The following is a 21,927-nucleotide window of genomic DNA, read 5'->3' as shown; positions in this document are numbered from 1 at the left end:
GCTCAAACTCAAGCCTCCAAAGTGGCAATTTGCTCACAACCGCCACAGAGGTAATCAGTTTGGATTGCTTGTTAAAAAAAAACAAGAAAAAAGGGTTAAGAACAAACTTTTGACCTGGTTTGACCCTCCTTTAGTTTGAAACTCCTGTGTCTGTAACTACTTAAAGAGCACTCGCTTAAAGAGCAAACACTTGAGAGCAGCTAAATAAGAGGGCAAGCTCCACTGTGGTCCCAGGGGTTCTTTTTATACAGGTGCAACTAATCAAACCCCCACCTCAAATTAAACTGCAAAGTAAAGCATTTTGTGGCAAACTTGCTGTAAGCACAAAGCTCACCAAACGTTGCTATTTAGCACCCAAGACAGAAAAAAACTATAAGAAATGAAACCACAGTATTTAAATATATAAACCTTACTTTTCAGTTGATTTGTTTGCTTTTAGAAGCTTTTTCCAGTCAACAGCCTGTTAGAAAGCATTGAACTTGATTATGTAACATATGGGAAGGACTTATAACTTCTCCTCTTATCATGCTAGTGTTTTCATTGTGACACTTCCCTTATTTCTCTCACTCTGTTTCTAATGGACTAACCTGCTGCCGAGCTGTGACAGAATGAGAACCGAGGTCGGGTGGTTGCTGATAGGTAAGTGTGATTGTCACCTGAATACTTATGCTTCTGCTAGAACTCCCAAGGTGGGTTTGTTTATACCTTCCATTCTTCTAAAGCACTCATCTTAACCCAATGCACATCTCTAGTTTGCTGTTGAAGTACAGTACCCATTAATCTGTAAAAGATGGAAGGTCACAGGTTGGCTATCACCACACAGTTGAACTAAAGAAGCTGCTCAGATGAGTGGTGAAATGTTTTCAAGAAAAGTCCACTTGTTTTAGACTTAACTCTACTAGATACATTGACACGTTGGTTCTAGAGTAATCCATCCAAAACTCAACTAGGAATCTATCCTTGGGGCAGATTCACTAAAGGTCAAAGTGGCTAACACTAGCAACAATTCACCAGCGTTGCCATCCATAGGAACATCAACAATTTACTAACATGCCTAGAGGATAATTCACTAGCGTCAGTTGTTAGTCCGCAAATTCAGTAATGTGCGAATTTTACTAAAAGTTACCTCTTTCGCCAGAGTTGACTTTGCCACCTCAGACCAGGCGAACTGCTAAAATGAAGCTAGAAATTCCTCAATCTTATGTCAGTTACATTATATCCTGTCTGCCAGAAATGCATTAAAGTTGTAAAAATGCTGGCGACTTTTTTTAAGTGGGATTGCCTGCAAAGGTCCTAACTATTAAACTTTTTTGGGATAACATTGTTCCCCAGACATTTGAGGGCCATGGAACATTGATTTTAGGGTGGGCTCATGTCTTGGACATTAAAGGATCTCTTTTGTCTTTATTTAGGTTCCTTGGGCATTTGTAATAATAAGTGGCCACTTCAAGCATTTGCACCATCTCCAATAAAGACGTCCATATGACTTTAATGTACCTGCCCTATTCAAATTGACCTAAGTGTAAGAGTATTAATGAAGTTTCACTAGGCAGATGCGATCAACAGCGTAATTTCACTTTGAAACACTCACACTGCTGAAGTAATGCTAGTGAAAAGTCGCCAGCGTTCGGCACCCAGGATGCAACTTCGCATTTTAGTGAATTAGAGTAGTGGTAACGAATTTTCGCCTGGCAAGTGGTGCGAAGTGGGCGCTGGCGACAATTAGTGATGGGCGAATTTGCGCCGAAACGGCGCCGGCCGCGAATTTTCACGGGCATTTCGCAAATTTATTCGCTGGCGGCGAATCACGCAAGTTCACCGCGAATTTGCGCCTGGCGAATAAATTCGCCCATCACTAGCGACAATTCGCCCTTTAGTGAATCTGCCCCCTTGTAGTGCTGATGTCTTGCCTTAGGGATCATTTCCACTTCACATTTCTCTATGACTATGACTATAGTTTCTGCTCATTCATCTTAGTGCAGCTGAAGGAAATTAGCAAATTGCTGATTGGTTGGTTGCTATGGATTGCACACGTGGGGAAAATTACTCATCATGATTTTTTCTTTGAATTTTATAAATGATTAAAAGTTGACTTTGTTTTTAGAGTTTTTTTTAGCATATATGGAACAGTTTGTCCTGGAGACTGCGGCCGGGTGCTGCACCAGCCTGCAGGGTTCTAATACCATTCCAGGTGGCTGTAGTTCTTTCCTTTCTTCTCAGTATTCCATTGGTAAACATGAAATGAACAGCTAGCTAAAAATTGTGCATGTAGCTTTTTTGAATAGAAAACATAAAATATAAAATCATTAAAAGAATACTGGAGCAAAGTGTGACCAATCCTAGAGGGTATGTCATTGAAAAAAGTGCAGCGGCAATGTATTGCCCTTTATTAGAAATGATTGTGCACTGATACCTTGGTGCAAACCGTTCTGTAAGAAATGTTAATACATATACTGCACAGGAAGCGCTACAACTTTTGTGACATATCCCATTGACAGTTAAGATAGTTTCCCAAAGTTTCCACCCATCTTCAGCTGCTTTCTGCTCAGTTCAAGCATCCACTGACCAAGTGATGATGTGAATGTAAGAGGGCATGGACTGGGAATGGACTGAGCTGATGATGCTTAGACCACTCAGGGCCGGCCTTAGGCCTATTGGACCAATTGGGCCCAATAGGGCCCCGCACCTCTGGGGGCCCCGCACCACAGGGCAGCACAGATAATATTTCCCTCAGCACATGATGCTGCCTGGTCTGCCCCCAACTTTGAGAGTCCAGCCCATCCCCAAATCCATAGGTCCAGCCCACCCCCAACTCTGATAAGCCAGCCTATGCCCCAACTCCATCGGTCTAGCCTGCCCCCAACTCTCATAGGCCCAGCTTTCCTCCAACCTTGATAGGCCTTGCCTGTCCCCAATCCAACCAAGCCTGCTCCCAAGCTGACCTGCCCCAAACTAATTGGCCCAGTCAACTCTCCTATTTCCTCCCTCTCTCTCTTACCCTGTGTGCCCCTATTATGTGCCCCTATTTCATCCCTCTCACTCTCTTACCTTGTCTGCCCCTTTCCTTTCTATTTTGTGCCTGTATGCCCTTATTTTCCTAAATACTTGGTGTGTCAGTAGCCAGCAACACTTTGTCTAGGGGCCCCGCCAACATGGTCCCAATTGGGCCGCACATTTGATAGGATCAGCCCTGCCACTGATACCAACCAGGGAGAAGCCAGCTTAGATGCCCATACTGTTGTCTTCCCAAAAAGAAAATTTGTAAATATAACATAAAGTGGCCAATAAAATACAGCCTGGAACAAAAATATTGGGCAAGCAGTGCATCTTATCAGTTTTACCTTCTATCTATTCTTCCTGTTTTGTAAGAAAAGAGCTTTTTTTGCGGTGGACATGACTTACTGATTATATAGGTTTTATTAACATTTGTTTCACTCTTAACTGAGACATATAAACCACAAATATGCAGTAAACTGAGCAGGTGGCAGATCCCATGTGTCAGGCACTGGTATAGCCATTTCCTCCAACCTTTGAATAGGATCCATGTTATACACAATGTCGGTAAAAAGAGCAATACATGATTGCAGGTATGGACCCTTACTATGACTCACAAAAGAAACATTTTGTTATAATCGAAGGCTCCAGTGAACTCTACATATAACCTATCACTTGCCTTGTCTACTGCATCAACCTGCAGATGCCTCTTTCTAGAGATGAAACCCCAAATTCTAGAGCCTCAGTATTCTCAATATGTAAATACTCTATTTGACAATGACAATTTCAGGGCCCGAGGCCTCTGGTTGGGATTTACGGACCAAGGAGGAAGCAGCAGGCACCAAACACCGAACACGGTATCCAAGGGGTTGAGAAGTTAGTGAAGTCAAGTCCAGACAAGGGTCAGTACAGGCAGCAAGATTCTTAGTCAATAAGCAGGCCGAGGTCAAGATTAGAAAGGTATGTAAATGCTCTAATAAGCACACCCAGGATAGAAGAGAACCTATATTCAGGCAAGGTTACCAGCTTCTGACATGCCAAAACTGACATGCTGACGTTGCACGTTTTGACACAGTCACGATCGCCGCCCGGAGCAGTTCCAGGAGCTCCGGGCGGCGTGTCCTCCCCTGCCGGCGTCGCTCCCAAAATGGCGGCGCCCATGGCCGCCACGTGGGTAGCGGCGCTGGCGCGATGATGTCAGCGAGTCGAAGTCGGCGCAAGGACGCCGATGACGTCACTATGGCGCCAAATTCAAACATAAAACCCTACCAAGACGCCAGAATGGCGCCCAAGTATAGGATTCATTACTGTGTGTTTCCTGGGTTTGAGACTAAATCTTGTTCCCGTTTGTTGCTTGACCTCTTGCCTGGACTTTGGACTTTGCTTATTATTCTGCCTGCCCTTGAACTCTTGCCTGGACTCTGATAAATCTTCTGGTTACGCGACTTTGATTCCCTTGTGGGCTTCCTCCTTGATCCTGACAACCTCCCTGGTGGGAGCACCCCGGCTCCCTGACAGACACGCTGACAGCATGATGCCACATACGTTTTGACATGTCAGGCACGTTTTGACGCACTGGTGTCAAAACGTTGCAACTTGCGAGACCTCTGGGTGCCTCCATCTTGCCCGCGGTGCTGAAGCGGAGGAGACCACACAGTGGTGCTCCTTACAGATATCCAGTGAGCAAACATTGAGAGGTGTGATAAATACTAGCCTCAAGGTTATCTGCTGAAAAGCAGTATTACTGGTTGCAACCAAATACTGTACAAGTAGCACCTGATTTATAGCAGCCATTTACCTTTTCTTTAATAAAATGGAATTTTGCTCACTGCAGGCTAATACCTATATTGATTTACTTTTATTACATTTTTAAGCCTACACTTTCCTGGCCATACCTCCCCTGGCTTACAGCAAGCCAGACCATCAATTTGACCGAAAACCTAAGGGCAGCAGGAAGAGTAAGCGTAAGACAGACGAAATGTCTTTAAAGAAAAGCTCAAAAAGATCAATATACATTTGACACTTACTATTTCGATGTGCAAGTACAAAATAAATATTGTAGCTTTTCCCTTTAAAAGGTGCCTATAGTAAAGTGTGTCACTAGTCCTAAGGTCAGTTTTGAAAAGGAAGGATCAATCCAACAACTATGGAATGAAACTATTTCTATAACCACCTGGATGGATTACACGTGGACTGGGCGGTTTATCTATAATAATAACTAAAGACTGGACTTGCTGTATTATTTATTCTTATTTTTTCTCTTGAAGACATTCTTAAAGAGAAAAAAAAATACATGTCTTGGATGAATGAGAACCTTCACAGATGACTTTGGGGCCGATTCACTAAGGGTTAATTAACCCTCGATATTCGACTGGGAATTAAAATCCTTCGACTATCAAAGTCGAAGGATTTAGCGCAGATAGTATGATCGAACGATTGAAGGATTATTCCTTCGATCGATCGATTAAATCCTTCGAATCGAAGGATTTTAATCCAACGATCGAAGGAATATCCTTCGATCGTTCGATCATACTATCTGCGCTAAATCCTTCAACTTTGATAGTCGAAGGATTTTTATTCCCAGTCGAATATCGAGGGTTAATTAACCCTCGATATTCGACCCTTAGTGAATCGGCCCAAAAAAACGTAGGAAAGCCTATGGGGACCTTCCCCATAGGCTAACATTGAGTTTGGTAGGTTTTAGATGGCGAACTAGGGGGTCGAAGTTTTTTTTAAAGAGACAGTACTTCGATTATCGAATGGTCGAATAGTCGAACGATTTTTAGTTCGAATCATTCGATTCGTAGTCGTAGTCGAAGGTCGTAGTCGCCCATTCGATGGTCGAAGTAGCCCAAAAAACACTTCGAAATTCGAAGTTTTTTTTACTTCAAATCCTTCACTCGAAGTTAGTGAATCGGCCCCTTGGTGTTTTATTAAGTTTAAACGTATTTTTTCATTTCTGTGCTTACTTCTCTGGTAAGGGATTTTTTACGGTGGTCATGGGTTGGAGCAGTTGTCTCCAACAACCCCTAAGATGATGCTTTCAGTGGACCTCAAAGCAGGTGCTTATTTTTTTAAATCTAGGCTTGGAGGCAAGTTTTAATTGCATAAAAACCAAGTCAAGCCTCTTGTAGACTGCCAGTCCACATAGGGTCTACAAAATATCAAATTACAGCCATTATTTGGCAGCCCCAGGAACATTCTTCATGCTTTTGTTACTCCCCAACTTTTTTCACATTTGAATATGGCTCACAGGTAAAAAAAAGTAGGGGACCCCTGGGTTAGAGCTATAAATGGTTCATTGTGCCCAATGAATGTTCTGTCCATCAGTTCAGATACCCAAACCAAGCATTATTATAGAGCTAACAGACCTCCAGACAAACACACAAGCCCATGTGTAGCCCTTAAAGAACCTATAAACTAACTAAAATCAGGAGGGTGTTGTCCTAACAATATGGTGTGACTAGTCCATTCTCTATTGAGCACTATTGTCTTCAATTTTTTTTGTTGTGGTTATAGTTTCTCTTAAATGCTTGGAGGTATCAGTAGTGGACTTTGCATCAGACTAGGGAAGTGCCAGGGTTAGTCAAGTTCACTGTTATCTCCAGAAGGGAACATTTCCTTAGGTCGGGTGCTGTTACCCTCCAGGTTCTTCCTCAGTATGGTGCTTGGCTAGATTTCTCACTACAGCCTATGTGCCCCCAATTTTCATACTCTTTAAGTCACCCTCCATGTCGTCAATAATTGCAAATATCCAGTGGAATGATATGGGCTTCCTTCCCAGTAGGGAATACATGTAATGCTTGGGGGTCATCTCTAAGGTATTATTAATTAGGATCAAATAAATGTCTTTAAATGCACAATGAATTCATGTTATACTTTCAGCAAGGTTAATACTATCTATATGTCTTCTTCAGCTCTCTGGGCATTAGATATCTTCGCTGGAGCTAAAGGTGAGTTGCAATTGGACATCAACATGCCACAGAAATGTTTTTGGTGGAATAAGGGACACAAACTTCTAGATTCTCCCGGCTGTTACCAAAACAAACCTAGTGATTTAGAACTGCATGTTTTATAATGCATGTTGGGCCAATGGATGGACATCATGGACATGTTTTGTGTATGATGATTTCTTACTGCTGATGTTTATGCCTGAGACCTCTTAAATGTATATGTCACATAATCCTACATTACATATTTTCAAAATCACTGAAGAACCCATTTTTTATAGGTGGTGAATACATTAAGTAGGGATGCACCTTTATTTTGGATTCGGCCGCACCCCACGAATCCGTTGTGAAAGATTACGGCGAATACCGAACCGAACCCTAATTTGCATATGCAAATTAGAGGTGGGAAGGGGAAATTTTTTTACTTCCTACATTACGTAGGGATGCACTGAACCCATTATTTCGGATTCGGCCAACCCCCGAATCCGTTGTGAAAGATTCGGCCGAATACCGAACCGAATCCGAACCCTAATTTCCACATTCCAGGGGTGGGAAGGGGAATTTTTTTACTTCCTTGTTTTGTGTCGAAAAGTGACGTGATTTCCCTCCCCTCCCCTAATTTGCATATGCAAATTATGAATCGGATTCGGTTCGGCCGGGCAGAAGGATTCGGCCAAATCTGAATCCTGCTGAAAAAGGCCAAATGCTGGCCGAATCCCGAACCGAATCCTGAATTCAGTGCATCCTTAACATTAAGTGATGTTCCTATAAATGTTGCCTGTGATTCCTCAGGAAGGGTTGTTCATATATTTTTATCACTCATAAGTAGAGACGGGGTTCAACGACTGATTATTATGACTTCTCTTGCCCCACAGGTGCTGTGAATATACCTTCAAAAGCTGTAGACTTTCCCCAGTGCCATGGGGATTCAAGTTCATGCCCAAATAATTCCAGATGTGAGGAAGCCACTTCTCGAGGCTATTACTGCATCTGCAATTCGGGGTTTTATAATCAAGTTAAAGATACTCATGTTTCTTACCCTAATGGATCTTGCACAGGTACGGAGACTTTTGTGTCTATGTCATTACTAGAACTTAGACTTCTACACATTGTAGCACAAATGAAACAGCTCACATGAACTAACCTTCTTCCACCTCTGTCCTACTTCCTAAATGATCTAATCACAAAGACTAATGATATTTGTACATGCATGTTTGACTGGTATGTGGCCAACAATACAAAATAATACTAAATATATTATCTGAAGCCACACTAACTCCAGACAGGTACTAGAATCCCCTGCTCTAGTCCCAAACACAATCAATGTGGAACAATAAACTGTCAGTGCTGACTAGTCCCAACGTTACCCATTTCAGACAGTACTTCATTTCTGTGGTGCTCTGATTGCTTTATGTCTGGGCACAAAACTAGTGGATCTATTGACACAGTCCCTAGCGATAACACTGAAATTACTGCCGGTTTGTATGTGACATTAAAGGGATCCTGTCATCAGAAAACATGTTTTTTTCAAAACGCATCAGTTAATAGTGCTGCTCCAGCAGAATTCAGCACTGAAATCATTTCTCAAAAGAGCAAACAGATTTTTTTATATTCAATTTTGAAATCTGACATGGGGCTAGACATTTTGTCAATTTCCCAGCTGCCCCCAGTCATGTGACTTGTGCCAGCACTTTAGGAGAGAAATGCTTTCTGGCAGGCTGCTGGTTTTCCTTCTCAATGTAACTGAATGTGTCTCAGTGGGACATGGGTTTTTACTATTGAGTGTTGTTCTTAGATCTACCAGGCAGCTGTTATCTTGTGTTAGGGAGCTGTTATCTGGTTACCTTCCCATTGTTCTTTTGTTTGTCTGCTGGGGGGGAAAAGGTAGGGGGGTGATATCACTCCAACTTGCAGTACAGCAGTAAAGAGTGATTGAAGTTTATCAGAGTTCAAGTCACATGACTTGGGGCAGCTGGGAAATTGACAATATGTCTAGCCCCATGTCAGATTTCAAAATTGAATATAAAAAAATCTGTTTGCTCTTTTGAGAAATGGATTTCAGTGCAGAATTCTGCTGGAGAAGCACTATTAACTGATTCATTTTGAAAAAAAAGTCCAGGATTCCCCTGTGTCAATAAGCACACTTATATTACATTGGAGGCATTGGAGGTGGGGTGGATGTAAGGAAGGTTAAGGAGCATAAGAAGAAAAAAGAACAATGCAAACTGACATTAAGTTAAAACAATAGGTAAAGGTCATATTCCATTCAAGTTCTATTGATTGTGTTTATGTTGATTAAAGGTATATATAGGCGTTTACATGGGATGCTCTAAATCCTCTTTTCTGGATTTGGCCAAATCCCAAATCTTCTTGTTGGATCTGGCTGAATTCTGAACTGAATCCAAACCTTCGCACTGGGCAGAAATTGATGACTTGCAGGCAGAGGTGCACACAAAGTGCATGCCCTAATTAACACAAAATTAGGCAAATCCTGCTGAAAAAGGCTCGGATTCAGAAGAACCCCAAACCAATACTGGATTCAGTACATCCCTAGTGTTTACCGCTCCTTTAAATGACAAGGAAAGTCTTCTTCACAGGGAAGAGGCAATTTGTTCTGTTCTGTTAATCTGGCCATGACATTGAAATGTGGGCTGGTGTATGATACCAGAGCTACGGCAGCTCTATGACCCTGGAGCTTACACTGTCACCTTTTTGTCCATTTTATGTGGATGTAAAAAAGTGATCTGTCATTTGCCTATTAATGTTATTCACTCATGGTGCATGATAACTACATAGAGTTAATGGAAGATCACTAACAAATGACAAGGGAAAGGGGCCAACAATAGGAAGCTGATTTGGACGCGAGAGGTGCAGTAGAATCAGGGACAGATATTGCTATTCTCGTAGGTCTGGATGTCTAGTCTTATTTAGCAGTCCTTTGACATGGCCTGAATTAACAATGACTTTTTGTGCTTAAGGCACCATTGTCTGACTTAGAGCAAAACATTATAATTGTACTAGAACATTAGCCTAGTCCTGTCCCTACTAACTATGCCTTACCTTGTGCACTTTTTCATCTCCAATTTGTACCTGTATGTACCTGTACCTGTATGTTAGCCTCCCATCCACTTAGACTGTAAGCTCTACGGGGCAGGGACCTCCTTCCCACCATGTCTCTTATCACATAGCACTAAAAGGGCATGTAAAGTCTAAAATAGAATAAGGCTAGAAATGCTGTATTTTGTATACTAAATATAAACATGAACTTACTGCACCACAAGCCTAATCAAACAAATAATTTATGCTTTCAAAGTTGGCTACAGGGGGTCACCATCTTGTAACTTTGTTATACATCTTTGCAAGACTAAGACTGTGCACATGCTCAGTGTGGTCTGTGCTGCTTAGGGATCGTCATAAACAAAGCTGCTTGAGTTCTGCATGGCTGGGAAGTAAGGCGGGGGCTCCCCCTGCTGTACATAAGTATGATTGTTTCCCTGCTCAGCAGTTAGGGACCGTCTGACAATTCCTATCCACAGCAGTAAGTGAAGGGAAAATTTCACTGCATACAGTCAGGTTTCTTATAAAAATGGTACACATTTTTTAATTAAAGTATATTGGAGATAGGTTTCTTTTTCATTAAAGAAAGTAAAAATGGGATTTTATTTTTTTGCCTTTACATGCCCTTTAAGCTCTTTGTCCTATGATTCTGTATATATTTATTATGTGATTGGTCTCCCCCCATGTATACTTTTATGTATGGGCAGATTAAAGCTGATATCAGTCCTCGAGACCGTGTACGGGGCGTTCCGACGGGTCTCCCCAATCGACATAAAAAATCAAACCTGGTCAATATCTGGTTGATTTTTGGCCTGATGTCGATCAGGTTTGATTTTTTTTGGCGATCAAGGGCCGCATTGGCTAGTTGATGTCCATTTCCTTTGTTGTAATTCGATTTTGGATTCCTTTGGATGAACCTGATATCGCCCCGCCTTTGTTTGGGCACATTGGGGAAAGATCTGCTTGTTTGTTGACCTTGCTAAACGAGTGGATCTTATCTTGTATGGCCATTCTTACTCATTCTGGATCATACATTTTTGTTCTGTTTTAGACATTGATGAATGTACCAAGTTTAAGAACGTATGCACACGGCCAGCTTTCTGTGTTAATACCATAGGCAGTTTCCTGTGTAACTGTCCCACTGGATATGTCAAGCAAGATATTAACCAATCAGGAAGAGATGTCATTTGTGAAGGTAAGAAATTAGCCCAGGGTTGGACACCTACATCAGTCAGAGTGAAATATCCAGCTCACATAGTCGGGGGTTAGAGGGGTTACACCTACAAAAGACGTTCTTACGAATTTGTTAGTTAGTCCATTAACAATTCTATAAGTGCAGTGCAATTAGATGCCGTTCAAGTACAGGTATGGGATCCTGTCATGATACAGGCCAGTAAGAGTTAATAAAACAGGCCAAATTATCATGAAATTTCTTGAGCAAAATCAGATAAGTATTATAAGAGAATTTTTTGGGACAGATTTACTCATCAGAGTCCAAACATGACCAGGTTTGGCTCTTGGTTTATCAGATGTGAATATCTGGGCAGGGGCAGGTCACACAGTATTGATATTTGGTATCTATGGACAGTAGGAAGAAACATGACCACTACCTATTATATCATATCTCTCGCTATAAGTGTGGTCCAGTTCCTACTCACAGAAGGTCATACAAAACTCAATCTGTGTCCTGCCCCCTTGTATTCCTGAGGGAGGGGGGAGAGTCAAGTTTTCTGATACCCTGAACTCTTTGATAAATTGTCAGCTCTTCTGACTAAACATTGGATTTACTTTGGAGGACCAATTGCGATTAGAGGGTTCTCCTGTTTGATCCCCTTGCCTCCAGGATGAGGAAATTCTATATTTGAAACTAAGTATAGGTTTCTATATTTTTTCCCCTTTCATTCTATAAACTGTGTATATTTTTGAATCGACAGATCCGTTATCTGGAAACCCGTTATCCAGAAAGATCCGATAACGGAAAGGCTGTCTCCCATAGACTCCATTTTATCCATAATTCAATGTTTAAAAATAATTTCCTTTTTCTCTGTAATAATAAAACAGTAACTTGTACTTGATCCCAACTAAGATATAATTAATCCTTATTGGAAGCAAAACCAGCCTATTGGGTTTATTTAATATTTACATTCCTTTAACTGTAACAAGATCTTCACTGGCATTATTGTTCTGTTTCTCAGGTTTTCCAGTTGTACCAGCTTTGTGACTGTTGCATCAACCTTGGTGCTCACTTAAAGTGTTTTACAAATACTGGTTGATCAGTGGAACCAAAAATAAAGAGCCGAGACAGAGCAGCAATTTATACCCCTTTTAGCTTCATTTGTCCAAGGGGAAGCTCACATTTAATGACCAAAACATTAGACTGATTAATAATGGTGTACATTTTTTGGATATGGAAAGAGAGGGGTGATTTTGCTATTTATAGTTATACAGGAACTCACCTTTTATCTAAATATATATATAAAATTAATTCCATTTTATACATATAATCCATTTATTACTTCATATGTAATGTTCATGTCAATAATTAATAATGGTTAATATATTAGGATATATTTTAAACTAGATAAATGGTGAATTAGGCCGCATGGAGTGTCCTCACCCAACTTAGAAAAGTAAAGATAAATATTAGAAAAATGGGACTTCAACTCCAAATGACCAATTCACCATTGCAATATTCATTTGGATATGGAATTACAAAATATTCTGAGAGTAAAAATAAAAGGCAATATTTATTTGTTTACCACCATGCCACGAACTGGTTAAAAACATTTAAAAACCAAGGAAACGGCGCTGCATAAGGACTGAGGGATCCCTCTCCACTGACAAACATACAGTGATAAATTAAAAGTTTGTAAAGTGGAACTGAGCCACTCAAAATAGGGAGCTGATAAAAGCCATCCTGGGTGGCTTAATTGTTTGCAATCAATGAAATGGGTGCACCTGGAACAAGGTCCAATGCTGGATAGTGTTGTATCAGTTGTTACAAAGTTGGGAAGAGTTTGCTGGAATCATTATTATTGATCCATAACACTCCGATGAGGTGTGGGCTAATCAGCCCTAGCTGTGTAGCCAAGTCGTTATGGGGCTGTTGTATTAGACTGCAGTCTGTGAGTCAGAATGACATACATTGGCGTGTAGTAAAATGTATAATCCAAATGCGGGTTACAGTTTCAAGACCCCCTTCACAGCCGAATAGTCACTCTGGCCACAATGAAAGTTGGTGTCCTATTGGACGTAATAACCCAAAGGGGTTCATGTCAATAATACTCTTCCCGTGACGTAGATGCAGCCAAATGCAGGAAAACATCTGAGTGTCCACCACATTCCAGCTGTCTCGGCAATACCTGTGTCTGTGAGCCAGGATTTAGAAACCGAATCGGAGGCACAGATACCAAACGGGATGGAAACTGTACAGGTAGGTGCCAACATCTCTTGTTTTAAGTATAAACAGACTTTTCCAGTTTAAGTTCTGGAAAATTATTTCAGCCCTTTTTCAAGAATATCTAGGCCAACAAGTATGTTGTCACTCTAAATCTCACCCTAATTGACTGTCAGACTTTGTTTTTCAGGTTTAAGTAGGAAAGCAAATTGGCATTTTCCCAATATAACATTAACAAGGCTGAACCACCCTGTTACTGCCCAGCCCTCAGGGGGCAAGCCCTATATTTTGAAAACCACTAGTGTCAGCCATTGCTCTTATAACTGTAGAAGAAGTCTGTGCATTTTGCTTTCAAAGCAGTTTTAAGTGTGTAGCATGACACATGTGAATACCTTTTATTTAAAAAAGACATTCACTACATTTCTTGCATTGTAAATGGTTCCTTAGTCCCTTTAAACCCTTCTCACACTAACACAATGGTTCCTCTGCTTTGCTGCTCTTCAAGTCCGACTGAAATCCTCCCTGTATGAACATCACACGCATTCCTGTCTTTTTGCCAATGGAGAAAACACAATATGTGCCATAGGCTCAATGTTAGACAGGGCCAGTGGGACACCGAGAAAAAACCCGCTGGGCCCTGCTGACCCAGACTCGCTCCCTGCATGAACCTATTGCCGCTGACCCGACCCCCCAGATCTGGCCCCAGGCATAGACTTTGGAAGAGAAAAGGTAAGGGCTGGGAGGCCGCAGGGCAGGGACCTGGAGGGAACTTTGCAACTAGAGAGGGGGGCCCGGGGGGGTTGTGCGTGGGGGCCCTGGAGGCAGCCACTCTGGTGGACCCCCACTCTGAAACTGCATAGGCTTCTCTTCAGATCAGATTCTTAGCTTACTATTTTCACACAATCATGTGATTTTAACTTACTGTCATCCGTAAAGATTCAGTGGTCAGTTGGAGACATTTTGCCACTCCAATCCGAAACCCTGAACTTCCACATTGTGCCTTTTGTAATTGATTTTATGGTAGAGATAACAACCTTTAACTAGCCTTTAACTAGTACCTTGTAACAGCATGTTTTCAGTCCCCTTTATTGCTACTCTTAGTGGCCTCAGAGAAGGTGCTCATTTTTGAATTTCTGGCTTAGATGTGAGTTTTGGAGACATAAGTGTACTGCCAGACTGAGCCTCCTGCAATCTGTCCATCCACACGGGGCTGGGCCAACCAATCATAGCCCTTATTTAGCAGCCCCAGAAATGATTTCAGTTTGTGCGGCTCCTAAATATATGAATGTGGATTATGGGTAAAAAAGTTTGGAGACATCTGCTCTATGATATCCATTGGAAGGAAGAGATTTCTTCCACAAGGGGAGGTTGGCATTACAGAATCTCCTTATAAGAATTGCTTTGGTGAGCCTGCAAGAAAGATGAAGACCAGGATTTCATTCTAGTGAGTGATTCAGCTTTTGTTTTTCACAATTTGCTACCCTTTATATTGTGATATTTAAGGGAAGTAAATGTACAGCCTAACTGGGTAGTTGGCAGGATGTTGCTTTTTGTGGCCATGACTTGTTTGAGCTACATCTGATTGTAAGGTGTCTCTTTTGTTGTTGTCTCTCGACGGTCTCTCGCCGGTCACGGGTTTTACGTGCCGGTGTGATGACGCATCATATTTTGGAGTGAAATTTAAAGGGACTTCGGATTTTAATTAGTTGCCCGTTGTTAGGTCTAACTTGTTTAATTCCTGGGTGCTTATTCTATGTGAATCCTATTGTGTATCCTGGTTTTGACCCTTGCCAGCCTGCCTGACTATTTTGCACTCTGCAATCCTTACCCTAGCCTGTCTGACTATTCCAAACTCTCCAATCCTGATCCTTGCCTGTCTGACTATTCCAAACTCTCCAATCCTGATCCTTGCCTGTCTGACTATCCTGTAAACTCTGCCTGTACCGACCCGGCCTGCCTGATTACGCTATTCTGGTTGATCCTTCTGAGTTGTGTTGCCTTCCGTCCTAAATCCTTGGTAAACAATTGTGCCCCTTTGCTCATCCAGAAGTGTTGCTTGGCTCCTCTCTTATTAAGAGTCGTCGGCATCCGATTAGCCGAGGGCTCCTCCTGAAGTGAAAGGCGGCTGCTACAGGTGGAAACAGAGCCAAGACCAGGGAGACTAGCACTTGTTCTGGATTTAGGTGACACTGATTCTGTTGGTGTGTTGCAGATATAAATGAATGTCTTCTCAAACCATGTGCTCATCCAGCTGTTTGCAATAACATGCCGGGCAACTATTCCTGCGACTGCCCTGAGGGTTATACAAAGTACTTTATAATTAGAGGACGCCGGAATCTGACCTCATGCGCAGGTAATGAGCATTGCTACACAGCGCTATCTATTCTTTTGCAGAGGCAGTTAAATGGACTTGTCTCAGAGAAAACATTAACCCTTATAAAATATATATAGATGAATATTCACCAATAGGCAGGCTTTTAGTGCTTCTCTGTGCCCATGTGGGCAGTACCTTGTGCTAAATTAAAAACATGAATGGTAAATATGAATGTTTATCTGCTTTAATCAACTTACAAGGATTTTTATATCAAAATCTGGTCAATAATATTTTTATATTACAGAGATAGAAGGATTTTTTTCAACATCGCAGCCAACCACTGTCATCAATTTCACTACCCCCTCAGCCACCAACCCAACTACCTGCCCTGCTGGGTATGTCATGAATTTCACAGGAGGAGTCATGGAGTGCTCAGGTACAGTAAATAACAAACATATTAGATGAACAATAATCATTTTCCTACACCAGATCCCTGAATAAATGAATCAATTAAAATGTTTTCAGGCTCCATTGCTTTCATGAGGTTGTGAAAAAGGCATATTTAGGGCTATTCCACACGGGGAGATAGCCACGCGTTTGCGGTCGCGGCGACAAAGCGCCGCGCCAGTCGCCGCGACCGGCGCAGGCGACAGTTTTGTATGGGCGCCTATGTAAAAACGCCTGTGCTAACCACACGAGGCGATGCGCTTTTCAACAGTCGCCTGAAAATGCCTCGCCAGGGCATAATCCACACCGGAAGCTGGTGACAACCTTTTTTTTCTTGTTGTTAAAATTCTCTAGGAATGAACCCGGGGGGGGGGTCTAGCAACTCAAGGGGTGGAATCACATTCCCTCTATGTATTATGTGTGAGTAGGGAAAACATGCCTGTGAATTTTGGTTTAGTTGGACCACACATTGTTAAATTACATTTTTATTTTCCTATGATTAACAAGTGAATCGCACAGGTTTGAATATTTCATGTGTTTGATAAATTGCCTTTGCAAAAATTGACCAACTTTCCTTGTTAAAGGAGAAGGAAAGCTAGCAAGGCAGTTTATTGTCAATAGATTAGCCACAACAGTGCAAACTAGGATGCCATTTTTATTCTTTAGAATACTTTTCCATATCATAGTAAACAGCTCAAGACATTGTCTCTTTGTTTAGGATAGCAGCTGCCATATTAACTTGCTGTGACATCACTTCCTGCCTGAGTCTCTCCCTGCTCACTCATAGCTCTGAGCTCAGATTACAGCAGGGAGGGAAGAAAGGGAGAGGAGCAAACTGAGCATGCTCAAGCCCTAGTCCTGGAGGTTTAAGATGAAAACAGGAAGTCTGATACAGAAGCCCATGAGTACACAATAGAAAGAAACAAATGTGGTGTTTCTTTTGACAGAGGACTCAGAGCAGCATTACTTTGAGGGTTTACTGGTGTATTTATATAGACCTTTCTGATAAAGCTTACTTAGTTTTAGCCTTTCCTTCTCCTTTAAGCAGATAAACTGTGAACCACTTTGAATGTAAGAGTCATTTGTTTTTTATTCTGAAAATTAGCAGTTGCCAATGTAGAGACCTGCAGAGTGGCTGTGGCAGGGGAGGAGCAGTATCTGAGGTTATTATAAATGGGAAAATCCCACTGACAGAGTGTTACCATAACCAAAACCTGAAACAGTGGGAGCATGAATCAGAATTTTGGTGGCAATTTGTGGAATAAATGATCATATTTTGGAATTATTGCTTATGTGAAAGTGACAAGATTTAAGGTTTTTACGTGACGGTGTGATGACGCATCACATTTTGGAGTGAAATTTAAAGGGACTTCGGATTTTAATTAGTTGCCCGTTGTTAGGTCTAACTTGTTTAGTTCCTGGGTGCATATTCTACGTGAATCCTATTGTGTATCCTGCTTTTGACCCGTGCCTGCCTGACTATTTTGAACTGTGCAATCATTACCCTAGCCTGTCTGACTATTCCAAACTCTCCAATCCTGATCCTTGCCTGTCTGACTATCCTGTAAACTCTGCCTGTACCGACCCGGCCTTCCTGATCACGCTATTCTGGTTGATCCTTCTGAGTTGTGTTGCCTTCCGTCCTAAATCCTTGGTAAACAATTGTGCCCCTTTGCTCATCCAGAACTATTGCTTGGTGCTCTCTTATTAAGACCTGTCGGCATCCGATTAGCCGAGGGCTCCTCCCGAAGTGAAAGGCGGCTGCTACAGGTGGAAACAGAGCCAAGACCAGGGAGCCTAGCACTTGTTCTGGATTTAGGGTGCTGATTGTGACACTGATCCTGTTGGTGTGTTGCAGATATAGATGAATGTCTTCTCAAACCATGTGCTCATCCAGCTGTTTGTAATAACATGCCGGGCAACTATTCCTGCGACTGCCCTGAGGGTTATACAAAGTACTTTATAATTAGAGAATCTGACCTCATGCGCAGGTAATGAGCATTGCTACACAGCGGTATCTATTCTTTTGCAGAGGCAGTTAAATGGACTTGTCTCAGAGAAAACATTAACCCTTATAAAATACATATAGATGAATATTCACCAATAGGCAGGCTTTTAGTGCTTCTCTGTGCCCATGTGGCAGTACCTTGTGCTAAATTTAAAAACATGAATGGTAAATATGAATGTTTATCTGCTTTAATTGAGTTAGAAGGATTTTTATATCAAAATCTGGTCAATAATATTTTTATTTTACAGAGATAGAAGGATTTTTTTCAACATCGCCACAAACCACTGTCATCAATTTCACTACCCCCTCAGCCACCAACCCAACTACCTGCCCTGCTGGGTATGTCATGAATTTCACAGGAGGAGTCATGGAGTGCTCAGGTACAGTAAATCACAAACATATTAGATGAACAATAATCATTTCCCTACACCAGATCCCTGAATTAATGAATCAATTAAAATGTTTTCAGGCTCCATTGCTTTTGTAACGCTTTTCTGGCCTAATCTGCCAATTAGGAGTTAAGGGTGACCAGCTAGATAGTGAGCATGGGTTACAATGCGAATCTTCACCCAGGGCAGAGCCTTCGCCAAATGGAAGCTTCCCCTTTAAACTATAGTTGAACTACAACTCACAGGCATTTAAGTGCAAATAGAAGAATGGACGCCAGGAGGTTCTTTTGAAAGGTTAAACAGGAGCACAGGTTTATTATGCCAAAGGCAAATGACCACAGGTTTACTTACAACAGTTCTGAGGACACAGCAGATGGAATCACTTTGGACAGTAAAGGTTCACAGTCAAACAGATGCGACTCCCAAAGGATGTTGCAGATAGGTGTATATCAAATCCCAGTTCAACCGACGTTGCACAGTGAGGGGATCGGGATCAATCAGGTAGGGGTCAGGTAGTCCTTTGCTCACCTACTGCCCTAACAACTGAGTTCCCTGCTCTAAAGGCAAACAGGCCTTGTGGGAAGCTACTCCCTACTACAAATCCTCGTTGGAGCGACAGCTGCTCTTTCTGCTACACCTCTCTGTCTTTCTCTCCTAGAGAGAACTATAACAGTATCTTACTATTTTAGCTGGTCCTCGTTCACGGGGTTTACCTGGTCCCCGACTTAGCACTAAAGGTGTCAGGTCCCTTTAGGGTAAAGGCTTTACTGGGGCCTATGGTGATCCCAGGCTCAATGGAGATTCACCTAGCAGCAGCACCAGGAGCCAAAGAGGAAGAGGACACTCCCTGCACACACTATATAGCAGTGTGGCAGGGGAGTGTCATTACACTCTTTGTCCAATAGGTGTGGGTGTTACACTTTACCAGTTACAAGGGCTTGGCCCAATAACAAGGGAAAAGAGAAATACATACAAAAGGTAGGGGATTAACTCTATAGGGATAGGATATCCTATAGGTCCCTACATACACCCGGGGGAAAAATCCATTTCGTCCCGACAATGGTGAAATGATATAGACACAATAGTAACAAAGTGAATATATAAGTGCAAACCAACAATACCATTGAACATCACTCTTCTGGTATCCTCTCCTGAGGAATACCTGGTAACAATGGGTACTGCGGAGAAAAGAACAGTAAAGAGCAAAAGTGCAATACTGTATTGGATAAGTTTCAGTGCAAATAACTTCAGTTGCATAACTTTATCACATTCATGAGGTCCTTATAGGAACACTCAGGCACTTAACTTACGATACTTGAACCATCCATAGTGTATCAGGAGGTCAAGGCACAGGCTTGGCTGAAAAGAAAAATTAGCATAGATTTCTTTTCACACATGAACACTCATTTTTATTGCAGTTGAGTTACATGACCCCACCATAACCAAAAGCTTTATTCATATCACACACCCCCCCCTACCCAAGTGTACAAAGTCACTGAGAGCCACTTGGGGAGTAGTAAGGTGAAGAATAAAGGTGCTACTCAGCGAGTAGTTAGAGGTAGAAGAGTTTTGGTGGGGGCTCAGCAGTCTTTGTCTCATTAACCCAACTATTTACAAGTTCCAGACAATGTTCAGAAGTCCAGAAATGGAACAATGAGTGAACAAAACAATGAAGAAGGCCCAAAACTTGGGGCATCAATCTTGAAGAACAATGAAGAAGGCCCAAAACTTGGGGCAATCAAACGACGTCCTCAAGTGTAAACAAATCATCTCTAAGAGGAATTCTCACTCGTAGAGGCATACTGAAAAGTTACAACACACAGGGTCCAGCCGGATCCACTGTGGACAGCTTAAGAAATCATCCCATACTTTTCCAGGGTATGTTCATAGGATAGATAGTAAGAAGGGTGAGGCTTATCTACCTTCCCTCCATTAGGCAGAGTGGTTGACAAGCTGAAGAAGCGGTCCTCTTGAAACTTCCCACAACTTTTAACATGGTGCTTTAAGATGGTACGCCCATACCACCATTCGCTGAGGGTGTCACAGAGGAAGACCATGTCACGCTGCCGCTTCTGTGGATCGCTTTGAAACAATCCCTTGGGTCCCACATCTGTTTTCCTTAGAAGTTCTCCATAAAGCCATTCTTCCAAATTCTTCTCTACTTCGTCATAAACCCACTCAGGTGCATAGGGCATTGGATATCCCCAACGGTCACGCACACGGGCATTGATGATGCGTTGCACCCGTGAAACTGTGCGTGCCTTCTTGGGGTCGGCCCTTCCCTGAGCGACCCAGAAACCTTGTGCCTCTGGAGAAAGCAAGGGTGTTGACAAGCAGGCAACAGGCTGCTGAGAACTGGAATGCTCTGATGGAACCACTGTGGATGAAGCCTCATCCTTTGGTGCAGTGGTTGGCTTTGGAGTAGCAGACCTAGGCATGGCAGGCTTGGGTGTGGCCGGCCTAGGAGTGATAGGCCTAGGTACAACATCAGGGTTCCTGCGCATAGTACTCCCCCTCCCTCTGGGTGGAACACGGGTATCCCCACTCTTTGGGGCTGCATCCCCACTAGCGCCTATTCCAGGTGAAATAGACAAAGCTTTTATAGGAACGATCAGGCTTTGCTTGCTGGGTGGGCACCCTGAGGAGAAGTGAAGAGGATATGCGGGAACAGGTGCAGGAGCAGAGTCTCCTGACACTGAAGACAGTCCATCTGTGTCTGTAGCAATGGATTTTGTCTTTATGCCCTTTTTAGGATCAGCATAAAGTACATAGGGACCTAACCAGCACTCGTGAAAACAATGAGGGCACGATGAGTGGAAATTACAGGTCTCTGTGGATAGCTCACGGGTACAGTGCCCGCAATAGGGAACAACTATCCGGTTATAGTGGACATTTAGTTTTTCTCCATATGTCCCGGCCCAAATATATCTAAGGCCAAAGTCTACTTCTTCTATGTCCTCATCCGAGAACAGCGGAGCCCCAGATAGGTTTTCTTCCGCATCCGCCCAACCTTCCCAAGAATGGTCAGCCATAATAATAGGGAAAAGGTTTTACCGGTATGAAGAAGGTAGTGTCGTCCTCCACTATGCCCGCAGCCGCAGGGTACTGAGTAGTGAAGTCCGGAAGGTCCGCACGTGAATGGGCCACAGCCGTGGTCCGTGATGGTGCAGCACCTTGAACAGGAGCGATGTAGAAATCCTCCGGTTTGCTGAAATGAGAAAACGGTAGCAAGCAGATACCGCTTGGGGTGAAGAGCAAGAAGTGCAGTGAAACTTTCTAGGCAGCCGCCGGAAGTCCACAGGCACACACAGGTAGAGTAGTGATGCACACGTCCTCTCTCTGCAAAGTCTCTTCACAAAATGGCGGCGGGA

The 21,927-nt window shown here is 42.6% G+C and overlaps 1 protein-coding gene across 5 annotated transcripts in view; it reads left to right on the top strand.

Annotated features, from left to right (window-relative positions):
* The first annotated feature begins 555 nt into the window (after positions 1–555).
* LOC108711683 (adhesion G protein-coupled receptor E3) overlaps positions 556–21,927 on the top strand; it is a 43,592-nt gene continuing 22,220 nt past the window's right edge. For 2 of the 5 annotated variants that reach the window (XM_041587208.1, XM_041587205.1), the window contains exons 1-8: positions 563–639; positions 6,912–6,947; positions 7,820–8,002; positions 11,053–11,196; positions 13,303–13,434; positions 15,611–15,751; positions 16,017–16,148; positions 18,416–18,547. In XM_041587208.1, the coding sequence (XP_041443142.1) occupies positions 609–639; positions 6,912–6,947; positions 7,820–8,002; positions 11,053–11,196; positions 13,303–13,434; positions 15,611–15,751; positions 16,017–16,148; positions 18,416–18,547 (931 nt within the window). In that variant the 5' untranslated portion in view covers positions 563–608. Of the gene's footprint in view, positions 640–6,911; positions 6,948–7,819; positions 8,003–11,052; positions 11,197–13,302; positions 13,435–15,610; positions 15,752–16,016; positions 16,149–18,415; positions 18,548–21,927 lie in introns of all 5 variants that reach the window. The other 3 variants (XM_041587206.1, XM_018253639.2, XM_041587207.1) reach the window with 3 other exon arrangements.

Source organism: Xenopus laevis, chromosome 3L (assembly GCF_017654675.1).
Source record: "Xenopus laevis strain J_2021 chromosome 3L, Xenopus_laevis_v10.1, whole genome shotgun sequence".
In the NCBI taxonomy this organism is placed as follows: Eukaryota; Metazoa; Chordata; class Amphibia; order Anura; family Pipidae; genus Xenopus; species Xenopus laevis.
Note: the sequence above shows the minus strand (reverse complement) of the source record. Positions and strands in the feature narration are given on the sequence as shown.